The 22436-nt window shown below is 38.8% G+C and overlaps 1 protein-coding gene across 5 annotated transcripts in view; it reads right to left on the bottom strand.

Annotated features, from left to right (window-relative positions):
• The window catches only part of rps6ka5 (ribosomal protein S6 kinase, polypeptide 5), a 31925-nt gene extending 10826 nt beyond the window's left edge, over positions 1 to 21099 (bottom strand). For 2 of the 5 annotated variants that reach the window (XR_009120171.1, XR_009120172.1), the window contains exons 1-16: positions 20817 to 21090; positions 16420 to 16491; positions 16129 to 16347; positions 15604 to 15719; positions 14088 to 14189; positions 13928 to 14014; positions 13761 to 13864; positions 13533 to 13683; positions 10543 to 10704; positions 6806 to 6931; positions 4614 to 4747; positions 4439 to 4532; positions 2412 to 2582; positions 635 to 826; positions 252 to 411; positions 23 to 186 (exon numbers count right to left, since the gene is read on the bottom strand). Coding sequence is in view for 3 of the 5 variants with exons in the window: in XM_058056493.1 (XP_057912476.1) it covers positions 23 to 186; positions 252 to 411; positions 635 to 826; positions 2412 to 2582; positions 4439 to 4532; positions 4614 to 4747; positions 6806 to 6931; positions 10543 to 10704; positions 13533 to 13683; positions 13761 to 13864; positions 13928 to 14014; positions 14088 to 14189; positions 15604 to 15719; positions 16129 to 16347; positions 16420 to 16491; positions 20817 to 20892 (2130 nt within the window). In the remaining 2 variants the exon portion in view is untranslated. Of the gene's footprint in view, positions 1 to 22; positions 187 to 251; positions 412 to 634; positions 827 to 2411; positions 2583 to 4438; positions 4533 to 4613; positions 4748 to 6805; positions 6932 to 10542; positions 10705 to 13532; positions 13684 to 13760; positions 13865 to 13927; positions 14015 to 14087; positions 14190 to 15603; positions 15720 to 16128; positions 16348 to 16419; positions 16492 to 20359; positions 20700 to 20816 lie in introns of those variants that run through there. The other 3 variants (XM_058056493.1, XM_058056494.1, XM_058056495.1) reach the window with 3 other exon arrangements.
• Between the last annotated feature and the right edge of the window lie 1337 nt (positions 21100 to 22436).

The raw sequence follows: 22436 nt of genomic DNA, 5'->3' as shown, positions 1-22436 counted from the left end.
TAGGCGGAGTGTGGCGTCTTACGTTGAAGGTGGCTTTGACGTAGGTGTGCACGGACACGGTCGACGATCCGAGGATGTCCGGGGTCATGAGCGGGTTGGAAGACAGCTGGCTGTCGTCCTGGAGCCAGGCGTTGTAGCGAAGGCCGCTCATCTTGATCCTCTTGTCGGGGTCCACGGTGAGCAGCTCTGGACGGTGACGGAGGGACATCGAATGAGACGTGAGACGTGAGCTCAGGGACTCGCGGTCTCACCTTGGATGAGGTCTTGGGCGCGCTGCGACACGTTCCTCCAGGCCTCGCCCTCGAAGGAGAAATCCCCCTGTTTGATTTTCTTCATGATTTCCTCGGCGCTGGTGTGGGTCAGGCTCGGTTCCTGACACTGGAAAGGGACCCGCCCGGAGAGCATCGTGTACTGCGGGGAAAGTCAACGTCATGATGCAACTTTCTTCGCATAACGGCGGCCATTTTGTATTTTTCCCTTCAAGGCAAATATGTTCAGAGCAGCACCGCATACTTCCGTCGGCCGTCACGTTATGAAAAGAAAGGACAACGGAGGATGCGTGATCTCCTTCTACGCCTTCAAAAGCCTTTTCAAGGCCGCCGCGCCCCCCCCCCGCCATTTTAACTCCACTCACCAGTATGACCCCCAGACTCCATAGATCGCAGGACTCGTCGTAGCCGTCGTACTTGAGTATCTCCGGCGCGGCGTACTGCAACGTGAAGCAGGGGGTCTTCAGGAGCTGATTGTCCGGCGGTTTGAGGCGGGCGAAGCCAAAGTCTATGATTTTGATCTCCAGGTTCTCGCTTTCGTCGGTGAAGAGCAGGTTCTGCGGAGCACAATTCCAAACTGGAGCGGGAGGCGGCGGCAATCATTGCTTTTTTATTTTTTTTTTTTCCCACACATTTTTCCAGCCGGGCGGCACGGCGGTCGAGTGGTTAGCGCGCAGACCTCACAGCTAGGAGACCAGGGTTCAATTCCACCCTCGGCCATCTCTGTGTGGAGTTTAGTTAAGTTTAGTTTAAATTAAATTAAATTAAATTAAATTAAATTAAATTAAATTAAATTAACCAGATTTAATTATATTAATTATTAATTATATTGAATTATACCAGATGGATTGGAATAAATTCAATGTAATAACATTTATTTTATTTTATTTTAATTTATGAAGGCAGGAAGTGAACAAATGTAACAGTTACTGATTGTAAAAGTACCAGATGGATTGGATTAAATTAAGTTGAATTTAATAAATTAATTTTAATTTAATCAATTACATTATATTAATTTAATTATATTAATTATAATAATCATATAATAATAATAATATAATCATATAATAATAATCATAATAATAATAATCATATTATAATCATAATTTAATTTCATTTAATTTTATTTAATTTTACCAGATTTAATTATATTATTTATTAATTATATTAAATTATACCAGATGGATTGGATTAAATTAAATTTAATAACTTTTATTTTATTTTATTTTAATTTATGAAGACAGGAAGTGAACAAATGTAACAGTTACTGATTGTAAAAGTACCAGATGGATTGGATTAAATGAATTTTAATTTAATAAATTAATTTTAATTTAATAAATTAAATTATATTAATTCAATAAGTGGTAACTTTTTGGCTTCTTATTTTGTCTTTCCCCATCCTCGGTTATCTCTGTGTGGAGTTTGCATGTTCTCCCCGTGCATGCGTGGGTTTTCTCCGGGTATTCCGGTTTCCTTAATTAGCGACTCCAAATTGTCCATAGGTATGAATGTGAGTGTGAATGGTTGTTTGTCTATATGTGCCCTGTGATTGGCTGGCGACCCTCTTGAGGGTAAGCAGTAGAAAATATTTTATTTAATTTTATTTTATTTTAAATTTTATATTTTATTTTATTTTAAATTTTATATTTTATTTTATTTTAAATTTTATATTTTATTTTAAATTTGATTTTATTTTATCTTATTTTGTTTTATTTTATTTTGACAGCTGGGTTAGGCTACAGCACCCCCCGCAACCCTCATGAGGATAAGCGGTAGAAAACGAATGAATGAATGAGTTCTCCTCCTATTTTGTGTGGAAGTGGTAACTTTTTGGCTTCTTATTTTGTCTTTCCCCACCCTCGGTTATCTCTGTGTGGAGTTTGCATGTTCTCCCCGTGCATGCGTGGGTTTTCTCACATTATTCCAGTTTCCTCCCACATTCCAAAAACATGCTAGGTTAATTCGCGACTCCAAATTGTCCATAGGTATGAATGTGAGTGTGAATGGTTGTTTGTCTATATGTGCCCTGTGATTGGCTGGCCACCAGTCCAGGGTGGACCCCGCCTCTCGCCCCAAGACAGCTGGGATAGGCTATCGCAATCGCAGAGGGAGGCGATAAGCGACAGGAAAAAGTCAACTGACCTCAGGTTTGAGATCCCGGTGCACCACGCCCACGTCGTGCATGTGGCTGACCGCCGACACCAGCTTGCGCATGATCCGGCTGGCCTCCGTCTCGCTGAAGTGTTGCTTCCTGCGGATGCGCTCCAGCAGCTCGCCTCCGCCGAGCAGCTCCAGAACCAAGTACGTGTGGAGCTGCCAACAAACACACCGCGACACGCCGTCACGTTTGATGCTACAAGAGCTTGGGTCAAGTTTGTGTTTAAAAATTCAGTGCAGACTTTAAAAATAAATAAATAAATATTGTAAAAATATATATGCTTAAAAAAATGTAAACATTTTTCAAAATCTTTACAAATTATTTTTTTAATTGCAAAAAATTAAGACAAATGTTAAAAATAAATACATTATTATTATTATTATTAGAGGACAAACTTTTAAAAATACACAAAAAATTTTTTTTAAGTAAATTTAAAAAAATAAATGAATAAATATTGCAAAAAATATATACTTAAATTTTTTTTAACATTTTTCAAAATCTTTACAAATTATTTTTTTAAATTGCAAACAATAAAATAAATGTTAAAAATAAATACATTATTATTTTTTAAAGAGGACAAACTTTTAAAAATACATAAAAAAAAATTTAAGTAAATTTTTAAAATAAAATAAATAAATATTGCAAAAATATATACTTAAATTTTTTTTAACATTTTTCAAAATCTTACAAATTATTTTTTTAAATTGCAAAAAATTAAAATAAATGTTAAAAATAAATACATTATTATTTTTTTAAAGAGGACAAACTTATAAAAAAATACATTAAAATTGTTTTTTTAATTCAGTCAGTAGTTTACTTTTGTGTCGGCTTTTCTAATAAGAGCACTTCAGAGAGTGCATACTTTAAAAAAGAAATAGTAATTGCATAAAAGTATTAATAATAAATATTATTAAATTATATAAATTAATAAAAAAAATATATCCAATGCAAAACACATTTAAGAAAACTAAAAAGTTTGTGTTTAGAAATTCCAAGTGCAGAGTTTAAAAATAAATAAATATTGTAAAAAAATATATACTTAAATTTTATAAAATTATATATTGTTTTACATTATATATATAACATTTATATTAACATTTTTCAAAATCTTTACAAATTATTTTTTTTAAATTGCAAAAAATTAAGATAAATGTTAAAAATAAATACATTATTATTTTTAAAGAGGACAAACTTTTAAAAATACATAAAAAAAAATTTTGAAGTACATTTTTAAAGATAAATGAATAAATAAATATTGCAAAAAATATATACTTAAATTTTTTTTTAACATTTTTCAAAATCTTTACGAATTATTTTTTTAAATTGCAAAAAATACAAATAAATTAAAAATAAATACATTATTATTTTTTTAAGAGGACAAACTTTTAAAAATACATTAAAAACATTTTTTATAAAAATTTAAAAATATATACTTGTAAAGTATAAAAATGTAAACATTTTTAAAAATCTTTAAAAATATTTTTTTAAATTGCAAAAAATTAAAATAAATGTTAAAAATAAATATTTTTAAAATACATAAATACATTTAAAAAGTACATTTTAAAAAATAAATTTTGTAAAAAAATATATATACTTAAAAAAAATTAAAATTTTTTAAAAATGATTTTTTAAAATTGCAAAAAAATTAAATAAATGTTAAAAATAAATACATTATTATTTTTTAAACAAAGGACAAACTTTTAAAAATACATAAAAAATGTTTAAAAAAGGAAATGAAACTTTTTAAAATAAAGAAAGAGTGCAGCATATCTGACAAGACCTCAGCAGACTAAGCATCATTTATCTGGAAAGACGCGGCCTCAGAACCGAAGAAAAGACGTCTTTGCCACACAATTAGCGAGCGTATCTGGAGTGTTTTTTTGGGACAGCGCTCAGTAAAAAGGGCCAAAACACATCCCTGGGGCTTCGGCATCCTCATTAATCCTCCTTCCCGGATTAATGAGGACGTAACGAGGCTACGGCGCGGCTCTGCATAATTCAGGAAACGCACCTGGTCGTGGTAGATTTCGTGTAACTTGACGATGTTGGGGTGGCCGTCGCAGAGCTTCAGGGCGGCTATTTCCCGCTGAGTCTGCGCCTCCATCCTAAAAACACACGTAGAACGTCGGTGTACAATCTTCCTGGTCTGAACGGGATATGGAATTCTTTCCGGAATATGTTGGTACCGTTTGCTGACTATTTTGACGGCGTATTTCTGCCCGGTCTTCTTGTGCGTGCAGCGCCTGCAGATGGAGAAGCTTCCCTCTCCGAGAGCGCTGTCCTTCAGGTCCATCTCATAGCTGATGTAGAAAGGAGAGTCCTGTACAAGCCAGCACGTGAAACAAACACATTATAATGGGACTGTCTCCGCAACTATGAAAAGAAGATGTAGCAGGAGGAATCGGTGTTGCTAACTTATATTTAGTGCAGCATCGAAGGACGTCTCACACGGTGGTGTGTTCAAGGAAAAACATCATTATCAATGAACCAAAGCTTTGGTCTTGTCGAAACAAACGCTGGAGCTTTGGTCTTGTCGATACAAATTGTCTTGTCGATACAAACGCTGTAGCTTTGGTCTTGTCGACACAAATACTGTCTTGTCAAAACAAATGCTGGAGCTTTGGTCTTGTCGATAGAAATGCTGGAGCTTTGGTCTTGTCGATACAAATACTGTCTTGTCGATACAAATGCCGGAGCTTTGGTCTTGTCGATAGAAATGCTGGAGCTTTGGTCTTGTCGATACAAATACTGTCTTGTCGATACAAATGCTGGAGCTTTGGTCTTGTCGATACAAATACTGTCTTGTCGATACAAATGCCGGAGCTTTGGTCTTGTCGATACAAATACTGTCTTGTCGATACAAATGCGGGAGCTTTGGTCTTGTCGATACAAATGGTCTTGTCGATACAAACGCTGGAGCTTTGGTCTTGTCGACACAAATGCTGGAGCTTTGGTCTTGTCGAAACAAATGGTCTTGTCGATACAAACGCTGGAGCTTTGGTCTTGTCGATACAAATACTGGAGCTTTGGTCTTGTCGATACAAATGCTGGAGCTTTGGTCTTGTCGATACAAACGCTGTAGCTTTGGTCTTGTCGATACAAATACTGCAGCTTTGGTCTTGTCGATACAAATACTGGAGCTTTGGTCTTGTCGATACAAATACTGGAGCTTTGGTCATGTCGATACAAATACTGGAGCTTTGGTCTTGTCGAAACAAACGCTGGAGCTTTGGTCTTGTCGATACAAATGCTGGAGCTTTGGTCTTGTCGAAACAAATGGTCTTGTCGATACAAACGCTGGAGCTTTGGTCTTGTCGATACAAATGCTGGAGCTTTGGTCTTGTCGATACAAATGCTGGAGCTTTGGTCTTGTCGAAACAAATGGTCTTGTCGATACAAACGCTGGAGCTTTGGTCTTGTCGATACAAATACTGGAGCTTTGGTCTTGTTGAAACAAATGGTCTTGTCGATACAAACGCTGGAGCTTTGGTCTTGTCGATACAAATACTGTCTTGTCGATACAAATGCTGGAGCTTTGGTCTTGTCGATACAAATGGTCTTGTCGATACAAATACTGCAGCTTTGGTCTTGTCGATACAAACGCTGGAGCTTTGGTCTTGTCGATACAAATGCTGGAGCTTTGGTCTTGTAAACACAAACGTGCAGCTTTGGTCTTGTCGACACAAACGCTGTAGCTTTGGTCTTGTCGATACAAATACTGTCTTGTCGATAGAAATGCTGGAGCTTTGGTCTTGTCGATACAAATGGTCTTGTCGATACAAATACTGGAACTTTGGTCTTGTCGATACAAATGGTCTTGTTGATACAAATACTGCAGCTTTGGTCTTGTCGATACAAACACTGGAGCTTTGGTCTTGTCGATACAAATACTGCTATGGCTTTGGTCTTGTCGATACAAATACTGTCTTGTCGATACAAATGCCGGAGCTTTGGTCTTGTCGATACAAATGCTGGAGCTTTGGTCTTGTCGATACAAATGCCGGAGCTTTAGTCTTGTCGATACAAATGCTGGAGCTTTGGTCTTGTCGATACAAACGCTGGAGCTTTGGTCTTGTCGACACAAACGCTGGAGCTTTGGTCTTGTCGACACAAACGCTGGAGCTTTGGTCTTGTCGACACAAACGCTGGAGCTTTGGTCTTGTCGACACAAACGCTGGAGCTTTGGTCTTGTCGACACAAACGCTGGAGCTTTGATCTTGTCGACACAAACGCTGGAGCTTTGGTCTTGTCGATAAAAATACTGGAGCTTTGGTTTTCTGTCCTCCTAAATGTTTTTATTTGCTGCCAGTGAATAAATTAAGCATACAAATATGTAATTTAAAAAAAAAAAGGCAGCATTCGAGGACCATGGACGTACCTTCATCATGGCGCTGCGGGCCACTGCAGCCGAGCCCGGCCGCTCGGAGCCGCCACAAAGCTGGACGGGGTCGTCCATCACCACGTTCCTCTTGAACAGGATGGAGGGGGCCATGAAAGAGTAGCCCTGTGTGCAACAACAACAACAACAACAACAACAACAACAACAGGCGTCACATCACACTGCTGTCGGTACAGCATGAATAAAATAGAATAGAATAGAATAGAATAGAATAGAATAGAATAGAATAGAATAGAATAGAATAGAATAGAATAAAATAGAATAAAATAAAATAAAATAAAATAAAATAAAATAAAATAAAATTGTCGATACAAATACTGTAGCTTTGGTCTTGTCGATACAAACGCTGGAGCTTTGGTCTTGTCGACACAAACGCTGGAGCTTTGGTCTTGTCGACACAAACGCTGGAGCTTTGGTCTCGTCTATACAAATTTTACTGTAGCTTTGGTCTTGTCAAAACAAACGCTGGAGCTTTGGTCTTGTCGACACAAATGGTGGAGCTTTGGTCTTGTCTATACAAATTCTACTGTAGCTTTGGTCTTGTCGAAACAAACGCTGGAACTTTGGTCTTGTTGACACAAACGTTGGAGCTTTGGTCTTGTCTATACAAATTCTACTGTAGCTTTGGTCTTGTCGAAACAAACGCTGGAACTTTGGTCTTGTTGACACAAACGTTGGAGCTTTGGTCTTGTCTATACAAATTCTACTGTAGCTTTGGTCTTGTCGAAACAAACGCTGGAACTTTGGTCTTGTCGACACAAATGCTGGAGCTTTGGTCTTGTCGACACAAATACTGGAGCTTTGGTCTCGTCTATACAAATTCTACTGTAGCTTTGGTCTTGTCGAAACAAACGCTGGAGCTTTGGTCTTGTCTATACAAATTCTACTGTAGCTTTGGTCTTGTCGACACAAATGGTGGAGCTTTGGTCTTGTCTATACAAATTCTACTGTAGCTTTGGTCTTGTCTATACAAATTCTACTGTAGCTTTGGTCTTGTCGACACAAACGCTGGAGCTTTGGTCTTGTTGACACAAACATTGGAGCTTTGGTCTTGTCTATACAAATTCTACTGTAGCTTTGGTCTTGTCGAAACAAACGCTGGAACTTTGGTCTTGTTGACACAAACGTTGAAGCTTTGGTCTTGTCTATACAAATTCTACTGTAGCTTTGGTCTTGTCGAAACAAACGCTGGAACTTTGGTCTTGTCGACACAAATGCTGGAGCTTTGGTCTTGTCAACACAAATACTGGAGCTTTGGTCTTGTCTATACAAATTCTACTGTAGCTTTGGTCTTGTCGACACAAATGCTGGAGCTTTGGTCTTGTCTATACAAATTCTACTGTAGCTTTGGTCTTGTCGAAACAAACGCTGGAACTTTGGTCTTGTCGACACAAATGCTGGAGCTTTGTTCTTGTCTATACAAATTCTACTGTAGCTTTGGTCTTGTCGAAACAAACGCTGGAACTTTGGTCTTGTCGACACAAATGCTGGAGCTTTGGTCTTGTCTATACAAATTCTACTGTAGCTTTGGTCTTGTCGACACAAATGGTGGAGCTTTGGTCTTGTCTATACAAATTCTACTGTAGCTTTGGTCTTGTCGACACAAACGCTGGAGCTTTGGTCTTGTCGATAAAAATACTGTAGCTTTGGTCTTGTCGACACAAATACTGGAGCTTTGGTCTTGTCGACACAAACGCTGGAGCTTGTAAACACCAGCGCAGTTTGAAGCGCATGCAGAGCTAGATAAAGCCGCTGGACGATGGCCACCGACGATGCTTTCAAATGCAGAAGTCACTGCCAAGCGATTGTTGGGGAGGTTGCCTGAAAGCCCCAGCTGTCAATGTTTTCCAATTAGACACCCCCGGGGGTTATTTGCTTTAGCAGACCACACCCCCGTAGCATTTACAGTGAATGGCTTTGGACGTCGCATATGTTTATTTGTCGGCGATTTTTTTTTTTTTTCTTGGAGTCGCATGAATAAATCCGACCAATTCTGGTCATTTCGGAGACACGCGGAAGCCGTCCAGCTGTTCCTTTTTTTGTTGTTCCAATCGCTCATTGTGAGGAGACGGCTGCTTAATTCCAACGGCGGGGATTCCGGAGCGCTAATCTTTTTTTCCCGCGCGGATGGACGGAAGCGTGGATGTTTGCCGAATGAATGAGATGCCCCAAATTGCCGGGCTTGAAAATGTGATTGCTCTGCTGTCAAATTACAGCCTGGCGCTCTTAATGCAATTTTAATTCTGTTTTGTTAGGCGCCATCGGGATGGGGGGGGCGAGGGGGGGGTATGGGTGTATGGGTACCAGGGGCACATTTTAAATCTGATCATTATTGCTACTCTCTGGGGCTGGCAAATTGTAAAGACCCCCTCCCTTTTAAAATTCCATCCTGCATGAATGGCAGCTGAGAGCGGCGGTTTTGGGAGAGAGAAGAAGAAGAAAAAAAAAAAAAAAAAAACGACAAGATGAAGTTGGCAATCACAAGCCGGGAGGCGTAACCGAGGCAGACGCTCCGACGCTCCGAAAGAGTGTCACCTTTTATTCCGGCAGAGAAGCCGCTTAATGCGTCTATTGATCTCGCCCGGGGGGGCTCAAGCATCCAGAAGGCAATCAAGAGTTGAAATTTCCACGCCGTATATCAGCCCGGCGAAGTAGTCACGGGACCCGATTATTACGCCTCAAAGCGCCATCAAAAATAGTCATTCGCATCTGTTACTTCAATGGAGGGGCCGCATATGGCGGGCAATTACGCCCACAAAAAAAAAAAAAAAAAGGGGGCCGTCGAGGCGACGTTGAATGCCAACGCGGAGCACGCAAGACGCATGTTGCCTCACAGCAGCCTTTTCACGACATTCAAAACGTCGCTTGATGATTTCGATTGCGGTGAAGTGTGTTTAAATATAGTCGGGGACAAAGACGACGTGTCACACGTGTCAACATTCGGCGCTGTCGGCAATATCGATGGCCGCGCCGGTACTTGCTAGCTAATTTTGTTAGCTAACGATAAAAGCAAAACACCATGAAAGCGCTTCAAGCAAGGGCAGTGGCGAAAGCTGATTGGTCCAGGACTCCAGCCTCGAGTGTATAAAAGACCGGGCAGGGAAAGAATGGGTGCTTTTTTGCTGCTGTGCTGTAATAAGACCCGCTTACTTGTAGGCATACAGGGACTGCAGATAATCCCGGATGTCTGTATTAGGTATTGTTGTCAGGTTCTCATTCTGTGATTTGGTTCTTTGAGATCCCCTTATCCCTTGAGCTTTGGGTCATGACCGAAAAAATGAGATTTCGGATACAGGCGGCTGAAATGAGTTTCCTGCGTAGGGTACCTGGACTCAGTCATCCGGATCGGGGGCTCAGAGTAGAGCCGCTTCTCGTTCACATCGAGAGGAGTCAGTTGAGGTGGCTCGGACATCTAGTCCGGATGCCTCCCGGACGCCTCCCTGGTGAGGTGTTCCGGGCATGCCCAGCCGGGAAAAGGCCCCGGGGCAGACCTAGGACACGCTGGAGGGACTATGTCTCACAGCTGGCCTGGGAACGCCTTGGTGTCCTCCGGGTGGAGCTGGAGGAGGTGGCCAGGGACCGGGAAGTCTGGGCTTCCCTACTAAGACTGCTGCCCCCGCGACCCGGACCCGGATAAGCAGAGGAAAATGGATGGATGGATGGAGATTCCCTTATCCTCTTAGAGTCCACAGGGGGAGGATTTCTACAGTACCCACCTGGAAGATGCGGTCACAGTTCTGAGGCAGAGCGGCAGGAGAGTAGGTCGGGTCCATTTCCGTGAACTCTTCCGCAAAGTTGCTGACGTCCAACTCGTCCCGGATCACCGGCTTAAATGGGGCGGGCACCTTTTTGGCCGCCAAGTCATCCCAGTTGATTTTCTACAGGAAAAAAACATAAATTCTGTGTTGGAAATATTTGTCATTTCAGGTCAGGACTTGGACTTTGGAGCTTTGGTCTCGTCGACACAAACACTGGAGCTTTGGTCTCGTCCACGCAAACGCTGGAGCTTTGGTCTCGTCCACGCAAACGCTGGAGCTTTGGTCTCGTCGACACAAACGCTGGAGCTTTGGTCGTGTCGACGCAAATGCTGGAGCTTTGGTCTTGTCGACGCAAAAGGCTGGAGCTTTGGTCTTGTCGACACAAAACGCTGGAGCTTTGGTCTCGTCGACACAAACGCTGGAGCTTTGGTCTCGTCGACGCAAACGCTGGAGCTTTGGTCTCGTCGACGCAAACGCTGGAGCTTTGGTCTCGTCGACAAACGCTGGAGCTTTGGTCTCGTCGACAAACGCTGGAGCTTTGGTCTCGTCGACAAACTCTGGAGCTTTGGTCTTGTCGACACAAAACGCTGGAGCTTTGGTCTTGTCGACACAAACGCTGGAGCTTTGGTCTCGTCGACGCAAACGCTGGAGCTTTGGTCTCGTCGACGCAAACGCTGGAGCTTTGGTCTCGTCGACACAAACGCTGGAGCTTTGGTCTCGTCGACGCAAACGCTGGCGCTTTGTTCTTGTCGACACAAATTCTACTGTAGCTTTGGTCTTGTCGACACAAATTCTACTGTAGCTTTGGTCTTGTCGACGCAAACGCTGGCGCTTTGTTCTTGTCGACACAAATTCTACTGTAGCTTTGGTCTTGTCGACACAAATTCTACTGTAGCTTTGGTCTTGTCGACACAAACGCTGGAGCTTTGGTCTTGTCGACGCAAACGCTGGAGCTTTGGTCTCGTCGACGCAAACGCTGGAGCTTTGGTCTCGTCGACGCAAACGCTGGAGCTTTGGGCTCGTCGACGCAAACGCTGGAGCTTTGGGCTCGTCGACGCAAACGCTGGAGCTTTGGTCTTGTCGACGCAAACGCTGGAGCTTTGGTCTTGTCGACGCAAACGCTGGAGCTTTGGTCTTGTCGACGCAAACGCTGGAGCTTTGGTCTTGTCGACACAAACGCTAGAGCTTTGGTCTTGTCGACACAAACGCTGGAGCTTTGGTCTTGTCGACACAAACGCTGGATCTTTGGTCGTGTCGACGTAAAACGCTGGAGCTTTGGTCGTGTCGACGCAAATTCTACTGTAGCTTTGGTCTTGTCGACACAAATGCTGGAGCTTTGGTCTCGTCGACGCAAACGCTGGAGCTTTGGTCTTGTCGACACAAATGCTTTAGCTTTGGTCTTGTCGATACAAACGCTGGAGCTTTGGTCTTGTCGACACAAAACGCTGGAGCTTTGGTCTTGTCGACACAAAATGCTGGAGCTTTGGTCTTGTCGACACAAAACGCTGGAGCTTTGGTCTCGTCGACGCAAACGCTGGAGCTTTGGTCTCGTCGACGCAAACGCTGGAGCTTTGGTCTCGTCGACAAACGCTGGAGCTTTGGTCTCGTCGACAAACTCTGGAGCTTTGGTCTTGTCGACACAAAACGCTGGAGCTTTGGTCTTGTCGACACAAAACGCTGGAGCTTTGGTCTTGTCGACACAAACGCTGGAGCTTTGGTCTCGTCGACGCAAACGCTGGAGCTTTGGTCTCGTCGACAAACGCTGGAGCTTTGGTCTCGTCGACAAACGCTGGAGCTTTGGTCTCGTCGACAAACTCTGGAGCTTTGGTCTTGTCGACACAAAACGCTGGAGCTTTGGTCTTGTCGACACAAAACGCTGGAGCTTTGGTCTTGTCGACACAAACGCTGGAGCTTTGGTCTCGTCGACGCAAACGCTGGAGCTTTGGTCTCGTCGACGCAAACGCTGGAGCTTTGGTCTCGTCGACGCAAACGCTGGAGCTTTGGTCTCGTCGACACAAACGCTGGAGCTTTGGTCTCGTCGACACAAACGCTGGAGCTTTGGTCTCGTCGACGCAAACGCTGGCGCTTTGTTCTTGTCGACACAAATTCTACTGTAGCTTTGGTCTTGTCGACACAAATTCTACTGTAGCTTTGGTCTTGTCGACGCAAACGCTGGCGCTTTGTTCTTGTCGACACAAATTCTACTGTAGCTTTGGTCTTGTCGACACAAATTCTACTGTAGCTTTGGTCTTGTCGACACAAACGCTGGAGCTTTGGTCTTGTCGACGCAAATGCTGGAGCTTTGGTCTCGTCGACGCAAACGCTGGAGCTTTGGTCTCGTCGACGCAAACGCTGGAGCTTTGGGCTCGTCGACACAAACGCTGGAGCTTTGGGCTCGTCGACACAAACGCTGGAGCTTTGGTCTTGTCGACGCAAACGCTGGAGCTTTGGTCTTGTCGACGCAAACGCTGGAGCTTTGGTCTTGTCGACACAAACGCTGGAGCTTTGGTCTTGTCGACACAAACGCTGGAGCTTTGGTCTTGTCAACACAAACGCTGGAGCTTTGGTCTTGTCGACACAAACGCTGGATCTTTGGTCTTGTCGACGTAAAACGCTGGAGCTTTGGTCGTGTCGACGCAAATTCTACTGTAGCTTTGGTCTTGTCGACACAAATGCTGGAGCTTTGGTCTCGTCGACGCAAACGCTGGAGCTTTGGTCTTGTCGACACAAATGCTTTAGCTTTGGTCTTGTCGATACAAACGCTGGAGCTTTGGTCTTGTCGACACAAAACGCTGGAGCTTTGGTCTTGTCGACACAAAATGCTGGAGCTTTGGTCTTGTCGACACAAAACGCTGGAGCTTTGGTCTCGACTTTTTTCTCTTAATACTTGGACACCCCCTTTTTGGGGGTGGAGCCCCTGCAAGTGGGACGCATAGTAAAACACCAACCTGGTAAAATGGATGCTTCTTGACATTGTCCACCCCGTTTGGACCGGAACCTAATCTCTTCTTGGGGTCTTTGGTGAGGAGTCGCTGGATGATGTCTTTGGCCAATGGCGACATGTCTTTGGGGAAGGGCGGGTCTTTTTTGAGGATCCTCCTGAGAAGCGGGATGACAGGCGCTGTCAGTTTGACGTCAGTCAAGACTCGACCCCCCCCAACTCCCCCGCCTTCTACCTGGCGATGTCTGTGGGAGTGTTCTCGTCTCCGTCGACGGTAAAGGGCGAGCCGCCGGTCAGGAGCTCATACATGAGGACGCCCAGACTCCACCAGTCCACCGCCTGTGTGAAGACAACATCGTCCATGAAGAAGAAGAAGAAAAAAAATGGCCGTCTCTGCGGTACCTTGTCATGTCCAGACTCTCCTTCCACAATTTCCGGCGCCATGTACTCGATGGTCCCGCACATGGAAAAGGCTCTTTCCACTTGTTTCTTTGAACGCATCATCACGCGTCAACATGAGGCGCGCTCCCGACGCAGCAGTTAAACTGCAATGGCGACCTACCTGGTCAAACTCCTTACTGAGGCCGAAGTCTGTGAGGACAATGTGGCCGTTTGAATCCAGCAAAATGTTCTCCAGCTTCAGGTCCCTGTACACGATCCCAAGCTGCAACGATGACAACAACAACAACAAAGAGGACAATTGTCAGTAATGTAATGGTAATGGTAATGGTAATGGTTTCATTTCATTTGAACATGCATCAGATTCCAATTGAGTGCATCCCATAATCAGTTCCCAGTTCCACATGTCCAAAAGGAGTAGGAAGAAGCAAAGCTTATTAAATCCTACCCCTCCATCTGGTACTTTTACAATCAGTAACTGTTACATTTGTTCACTTCCTGCTTTCCATAATACTAAAAATTAAAAAATATTTTTTTAATTAATTCTTATTTTTAATTTAATTTAATTTAGTTTAATTTAATTATAAATATAATTTAATATGAATATATAATAATATGAAAAAATAATTTAATTTAAATAAAATTAAATAAAATTAAATAAAATTAAATAAAATTAAATAAAATTAAATAAAATTAAATAAAATTAAATAAAATTAAATTAAATTAAATTAAATTAAATTAAATTAAATTAAATTAAATTAAATTAAATTAAATTAAATTAAATTAATCCATCTGGTACTTTTACAATCAGTAACTGTTACATTTGTTCACTTCCTGCTTTCCATAATACTAAAAATTAAAAATTATTTTTTTTAATTAATTCTTATTTTTAATTTAATTTAATTATAAATATAATTTAATATGAATATATAATAATAAAAAATAATTTAATTAAAATAAAATAAAATAAAATTAAATTAAATTAAATTAAATTAAATTAAATTAATCCATCTGGTACTTTTACAATCAGTAACTGTTACATTTGTTCACTTCCTGCTTTCCATAATACTAAAAATTAAAAAAAGATTTCTTAATTAATTTTTATTTTTAATTTAATTTAATTTAATTTAAATTAAATATGAATATAATTTAATATGAATATATATTATTATAAGAAAATAATTTAAATTAAATTAAATTAAATTAATCCAATCCATCTGGTTCTTTTACAATCAGTAACTGTTACATTTGTCCACTTCCTCCCTTCCTAATATAATTTACGTTTTTTGTTAAATTAATTTTAAATTTTTTTACATTTTTTAATTTTTTTATTTTTTATTTTTTTTTAATTTCTTGTCCCGTACCGAAGTACTTGTCGATATGAGCATCCAATGCCATAATGTGTACCATAGTGCATGTCAATATAGTGATATATATAGCACATCATGACTGGTTCAAGACTCTTCATCCTTGTATTTAGCAAACATCAACTGCTTGTATTGTTTCTTGAATTGGCTCATCGTTGTGCATTGTTTGATTCCCTTACTCAATCCATTCCATAGTTTGATTCCACATACTGAAATGCTATGGCTAGCATAACATAGTCCTAGCATAGAAGTGTTTCAAATGTACTTCTTCCCTGAGATCATATTTGTATACGATTGGTCCTTGAGCCTCACCTTGTTTAGATGTTCCAGCGCCAGCACGATCTCGCCGCTGTACAGCGCCACCTCCTGCTCCTTGAATCGCACCCTTTGTACCAGGTGTGTGAAGAGCTCGCCGCCGTTGACGTAATCTGCAAACAGAAATTTTTGTTTTTGTGTTACTACCCCAACCTTCCATAAGTGGGTCAAAAATGACCCAGTCAGGTTAATGAAAAATTGTTATCATTTCATATTCCAGGTATTCCTCAAAAAACATGTTTTTGATATCATGCCATTCACATTTTTAACTTACTTTTTATACATTTTAAGAAATTTTAGTTTTTGTGTTACTACCCCAACCTTCCATAAGTGGGTCAAAAATGACCCGGTCAGGTTGTTTTCTTGAAATATCTTCGTAATGAAATTTTTTTATCATTTCATATTCCAGGTATTCCTCAAAAACATGTTTTTTTAGGCATAAAAAGGCATTGATTCTAGTATGGGTGATTTTTTTGTCACTCGTGCATCTAAGGGTTAATCACACACAAAAACTGAACTGACCGAGGATGAGGTGCAGCTTGGTGTCGGTCTGGAAAGCGTAATGGAGCGTGACCAGGAACGGAGACTGACGGATGTGCTCCAGGACCTGCCGCTCCGACCACGTGTGCTCGGCCGTCTTGGCCTTCTGCACGATGGTGGCCTTCTTGAGGACCTTCATGGCGTACAGCTTGCCCGCATCGTGGCCGCTCACCTTCCTGACCAGGAACACTTTTCCGTAGGCTGGTGGGACGGCGGAGGATGAGGTCATTTAGAAATGAATAAGCGACATCCCTTTAATGAATGTAAACTCACCTCCTGTGCCCAGCACCTTTAAGAGCTCAAAGTTTTCAATTCCCACCCTCTCCACATGGCCCGTCAGATTGGCTGCAGGCAGAACACAAACAAAACACGACATTAACACAACCGCATACACCTTTTATGCATAAATACTCTTTTGCTTGAGCCTATCCCATGCAGCCCTGACATAAAATACATTATAAAAAAATAAAATTAAATTAAAAATTAAAATTAAAATTAAAATTAAAATTAAAATTAAAATTAAAATTAAAATTAAAATTAAAATTAAAATTAAAATTAAAATTAAAATTAAAATTAATTAAATTAAATTTTTTTGGAATGTGGGAGGAAACCGGAGTACCCGGATAAAACCCACGCATGCACGGGGAGAACATGCATGAACTCCACACAGAGATGGCCGAGGGTGGGATTGAACTCTGGTCTCCTAGCTGTGAGGTCTGTGTGCTAACCACTCGACCGCCGTGCAGCCCTAATAAAATAAAATAAAATAAAATAAAATAAAATAAAATAAAACAAAACAAAACAAAACAAAACAAAACAAAACAAAACAAAACTTAATTTAATTTTCTCTTAATATTGCAACTTCATTTTTGTATACATGAAATTAAGCCATTTTTCTCCTAATATTGCAACTTCATTTTTATATACAGGAATTATTAATTTTTTCTCTTAATATTGCAACTTCATTTTTGTATACAGGAATTATGCCGTTTTTCTCCTAATATTGCAACATCATTTTTATATACAGGAGTTATGCTTTTTTCTCCTAATATTGCAACTTCATTTTTGTATACAGGAATTATGCCTTTTTTCTCTCCTAATATTGCAACATCATTTTTATATACAGGAATTATGCTTTTTTTCCTCCCAATATTGCAACTTCATTTTTATATACAGGTATTATGCCTTTTTTCTCCTAATATTGCAACGTCATTTTTATAGACAGAAATTATGCTGTTTTCTCCTAATATTGCAACTTCATTAATTTAATTTAATTTAATTTAATTTAATTTAATTTAATTTAATTTAATTTAATTTAATTTAATTTAATTTAATTTAATTTAATTTAATTTAATTTAATTTAATTTAATTTAATTTAATTTAATTTAATTTAATTTAATTTAATCCACACATGCAAACTCCACACAGAGATGGCCGAGGGTGGGATTGAACTCGGGTCTCCTAGCTGTGGGGCTTGTGTGCACCCACAAAATTAATCAATTACTATGCATTTCAAGAAATGTAATTAAATGACATACAAATTGGTGAAATAAACCCTGCAAAACATTCCTAAATAAGCTTTTTAGTAACATACAAACCAAAAAAGGAATAAAAACAAAACCCGCTTTGTTGGCAGAGCTAAAAAAAAAATTGCCTTGTGTATTTTCTAGTAGTGTCTGCAAGAAAAGTCAGGGTGAATGACACACACACACACACACACACACACACACACCCCGGGCGATTTCGGGTTTGTTGACCTATCCAAATGTGCAACACAAAAAAAGAACACATGCATACTTCATAAATAGCGTCATAATCTTGACGCCCGCTCTAATATACACGACATGCTCACACGGCGTACGAGCATGACGCTACATTAAACAGGAAGGTCATTATCGTCCGTCTTTGAGGTCTTTGGTGTCTCCTCGTGTGGGCATCACAATCTTTCCATGCACGGCCACACGCGCGCGTGTGTGTGTGTGTGTGTGTGTGTTTATTGCAATTAAAGCGTCTCCAATTAGACGTGACAAGGCTATTAGGCCACTGGAATGCACGCGCCCGCGACTTTGAGGTCAGAAGTTCGGCTTGCATAACGGCGTCGTCATGCCCGCTCGCCCCGCCCAGGCAACGTTGATTTCAATGGATATTAATAGACTGACAGCCACGCAAGAGGAAGAAGAAGCGGGCGAGTGAAATGCGATTGTTCCTCAAAATATCTTCCTTCAATGACACTCGGATATTAAGAATGAAATGATGGCCGACACTGAATATGATTGGGCGCTCGCAGCTTTTGCACTCGCTCATAAACACATTATAGAGCAACTGGTATGCCAGAGAAGAAGAAGATGTAGCAGGAGGGGACGGCTGTTTGCAACTCATTCGTTCATTCATTTTCTACCGCTTTTCACCTCGTACTTGGGTACGGGACAAAAAAATAAAAATAAAAAAAATGTAAAAAAAAAATGTAAATTAAATTTAAAAATTAATTTAACAAAAACGTAAATTATATTAGGAAGGCTGGACGTGAACAAATGTAACTGTTACTGATTGTAAAAGTACCAGATGGATTGGATTGGATTGGATTAAATTAAATTAAATTAAATTAAATTAAATTAAATTAAATTAAATTAAATTAAATTAAATTAAATTAAATTAAATTAAATTAAATTAAATTAAATTAGATTAGATTAGATTAGATTAGATTAGATTAGATTAGATTAGATTAGATTAAATTAAATTAAATTAAATTAAATTAAATTAAATTAAATTAAATTAAATTAAATTAAATTAAATTAAATTAAATTAAATTAAATTAAATGTAATTTAATCCAATCCAATCCAATCCATCTGGTACTTTTATAGTCAGTCATTAAATTTAAAATTTAAATTTAAAATTTAAATTAAATTAAATTTAAAATTTAAATTTAAAATTTAAATTAAATTAAATTAAATTAAAAATTAAATTAAATTAAATTAAATTTAAAATTAAATTAAATTTAAATTTAAAATTAAATTAAATTAAATTAAATTTAAAAATTAAATTAAATTTAAAATTTAAAATTTAAAATTTAAAATTTAAAATTTAAAATTTAAAATTTAAAATTTAAAATTTAAAATTTAAAATTTAAAATTTAATTTAGAAAGGCAGGAAGTGTGAACAAATGTAACAGTTACTGACTATAAAAGTACCAGATGGATTGGATTAAATTAAATTAAATTAAATATTATTTTATTTTAATTTTAATTTTATTTAATTTTAATTTAGAAAGGCAGGAAGTGAACATATGTAACAGTTACTGATTGTAAAAGTACCAGATGGATTGGATTAAATTAAATTTAATAAAATTAATTATATTTTATTTTAATTAATTTTAATTTTATTTTATTTTAATTTAGAAAGGCAGGAAGTGAACAAATGTAACAGTTAGTGATTGTAAAAGTACCAGATGGAAGGGTAGGATTTAATAAGCTTTGCTTCTTCCTACTCCCTACTTCCTACTACATTATAGAGCAACTGGTATGCCAGAGATGAAGAAGATGTAGCAGGAAGAACAGCTGTTTGCAATTCATTCATTTTCGACCGCTTTTCCTTACGAGGGATGCGGGGGTTGCTGGAGCCTATTCCAGCTGTCTTGGGGCGAGAGGCGGGGTAAACATTCTGGACTGGTGGCCAGCCAATCACAGGGCACATATTGACAAACAACCATTCACACTCACATTCATACCTATGGACAATTTGGAGTCGCTAATTAACCTAGCATGTTTTTTTTTTTTTGGAATGTGGGAGGAAACCGGAGAAAACCCACGCATGCACGAGAACACGGAGAACATGCTAACTCCACACAGAGATGGCCGAGGGTGGAATTGAACCCTGGTCTCTAACCACTCGCCCACCGTGCCGCCCCCTGTTTGGAACTTTAGCGCTATATTTATTGAGTCACCAGGCCCTTCTTGAAAGCAACTAATCTAGAGAAGAGACTTCAAAAAACACTTGACAAGTGAGTTTTGCTTTTTCTTTGGCTATTTTTCTTGTGACAACAACCTTAAAGACAAGGAAAACTGTAATTCCAAGCCCTGGCTGTCCAGTACAATATGGCGACCTAGCATAACTGTACAATAATAAAACAACACTGCATGTACCACAACAAGTACTTTAGTTGTGTGTGTTTTTTTTACCTTTATAAAGCAGAGTACTATTACTTATTCTACTCACCGTAACCCCAAGTCAGTTCGTCTCCTTTAAAACATCGAAGCTTAATGTTGGAATGCTTAAATACGGCGTTAAATGAGGCATGTCCGGGCGACGCTAGCGTTAGCTCGCCGAGCGGGAGGTTAGCTTAATAGTTTGCACGGGGAAAACAGCACGACTTCTTACAAAGAGTACGTAGCCGCGCGTGCCGACAAGATAAACTCGGCTCTTTTCACCTCGTTGAATGGGGAAAGAGCTAGCAGCGAGTCGTAAGCTAATGTTAAGTTGTTTATTAGCTAGCGTCAGTAGTTAAATGGTTAGGTAACGCTAGAGCGCGCGCCAGGCAGCCACTTAAAGGAGTCGCCAAATGTCAACGTTCGCTTAACCCCGCCTGTTTTTTTTTGGGTTTTTTTGTCGTTTAAGCAACACGACTCCGCTGAAAGGATGACATTTTGAACGAAGCCGAAAAGCGCTCTCTTACCGTTTGTCAGCTCATGTTTCACCACAGTGAAGCGGTCCCCCTCGCCTCTGGACGAGCCCTCCATCGGGGATGGCATCGTAAGAATTGCGTGCGTCCTGCAGTTAAGCTCAAAGGCTCCCGACGAGGCCCCGCTAACGTAAAGACATTGTTACACACGGCGTTGACATTTTAGCCCTGCGCTTTGCCAGCTAAAGTTGATAGGTATGTGTGGAGAATATTACTAGTAAAGCTGTCAGCTTCAGTCAGTGGAAACACTTGCCTCTTACCTTCGCAACCAGGCGGCCCCTCGTCGCTGATTGGCGTTGCTATGTGAAATCCCCGTCGTTGATTGGCTGTTTGGATGGTAACGACGCATAAGGCCCGCCTCCATCAGGGCTCCTACTGTACCTTGTCATGTTCAACTGTCATGTCATTTAATGGTGCTGAATTAAATTAAATTAAATTAAATTAAATTAAATTAAATTAAATTAAATTAAATTAAGTAGTTACTTTGCTGAAATTTTGAAAATGAAATTAAATTAAATTAGTACAGTTTCTTTGCTGAAATTTTACTCAAGTTGAAGTAAAAGTCAAAAAAATAAATTCCAACTGTCATGTCATTTAAAGGTGCTGAATAAAATAAAATAAAATAAAATAAAATAAAATAAAATAAAATAAAATAAAATAAAATAAAATAAAATAAAATAAAATAAAATAAAATAAAATAAAATAAAATAAAATAGTTATTTTGCTGAAATTTTACTCGAGTTGAAGTAAAAGTCCAAAAAGTAAATTTACTCAAGCACAACTTTTATTTAAAATGTACTCAGAATAAAAGTGCAAGTGACACTAAAAGATATTCCATTGAAAAATAAAACACAGTTATTATTATTTGGAGATTTTTATATCACTATGTGTTTTTCAATGTGAAATCCCCATCGTTGATTGGCTGTTTGGACGGTAACGACGCATAAGGCCCGCCTCCATCAGGGCTCCTACTGTACCTTGTCATGTCCAACTGTCATGTCATTTAATGGTGCTGAATTAATTTAATTTAATTTAATTTAATTTAATTTAATTTAATTTAATTTAATTTAATTTAATTTAATTTAATTTAATTTAATTTAATTTAATTTAATTTAATTTAATTTAATTTAATTTAATTTAATTTAATTTAATTTAATTTAATTTAATTTAATTTAATCCAATTTAATCAAATTTAATCCAATCCATCTGGTACTTTTATAGTCAGTCATTAAATTAAATTAAATTAAATTAAATTAAATTAAATTAAATTAAATTAAATTAAATTAAATTAAATTAAATTAAATTAAATTAAATTAAATTAAATTAAATTAAATTAAATTAAATTAAATTAAATTAAATTAAATTAAATTAAATTAAATTAAATTAAATTAAATTAAATTAAATTACATTAAATTAAATTAAGCTAGAAATGCAACATGCACATTGCAAGTGAAATATGGAGTCAAAATTGGTATCTCTGTATGTAGCCATTAAGTTGAATGCCGGAGGTAAAAAAAAAAAATCAGGTTGAATGTGAAATTGCTAATGTTAGCGTTGATGAGGCCTAGTGTTTAACATGATGTTTCTAGCATTACTACAAAGTAAAAGTACAGG

Source organism: Doryrhamphus excisus, chromosome 19 (assembly GCF_030265055.1).
Source record: "Doryrhamphus excisus isolate RoL2022-K1 chromosome 19, RoL_Dexc_1.0, whole genome shotgun sequence".
Lineage (NCBI taxonomy): Eukaryota > Metazoa > Chordata > Actinopteri > Syngnathiformes > Syngnathidae > Doryrhamphus > Doryrhamphus excisus.
This window is presented reverse-complemented; position numbering and strand designations above follow the sequence as displayed.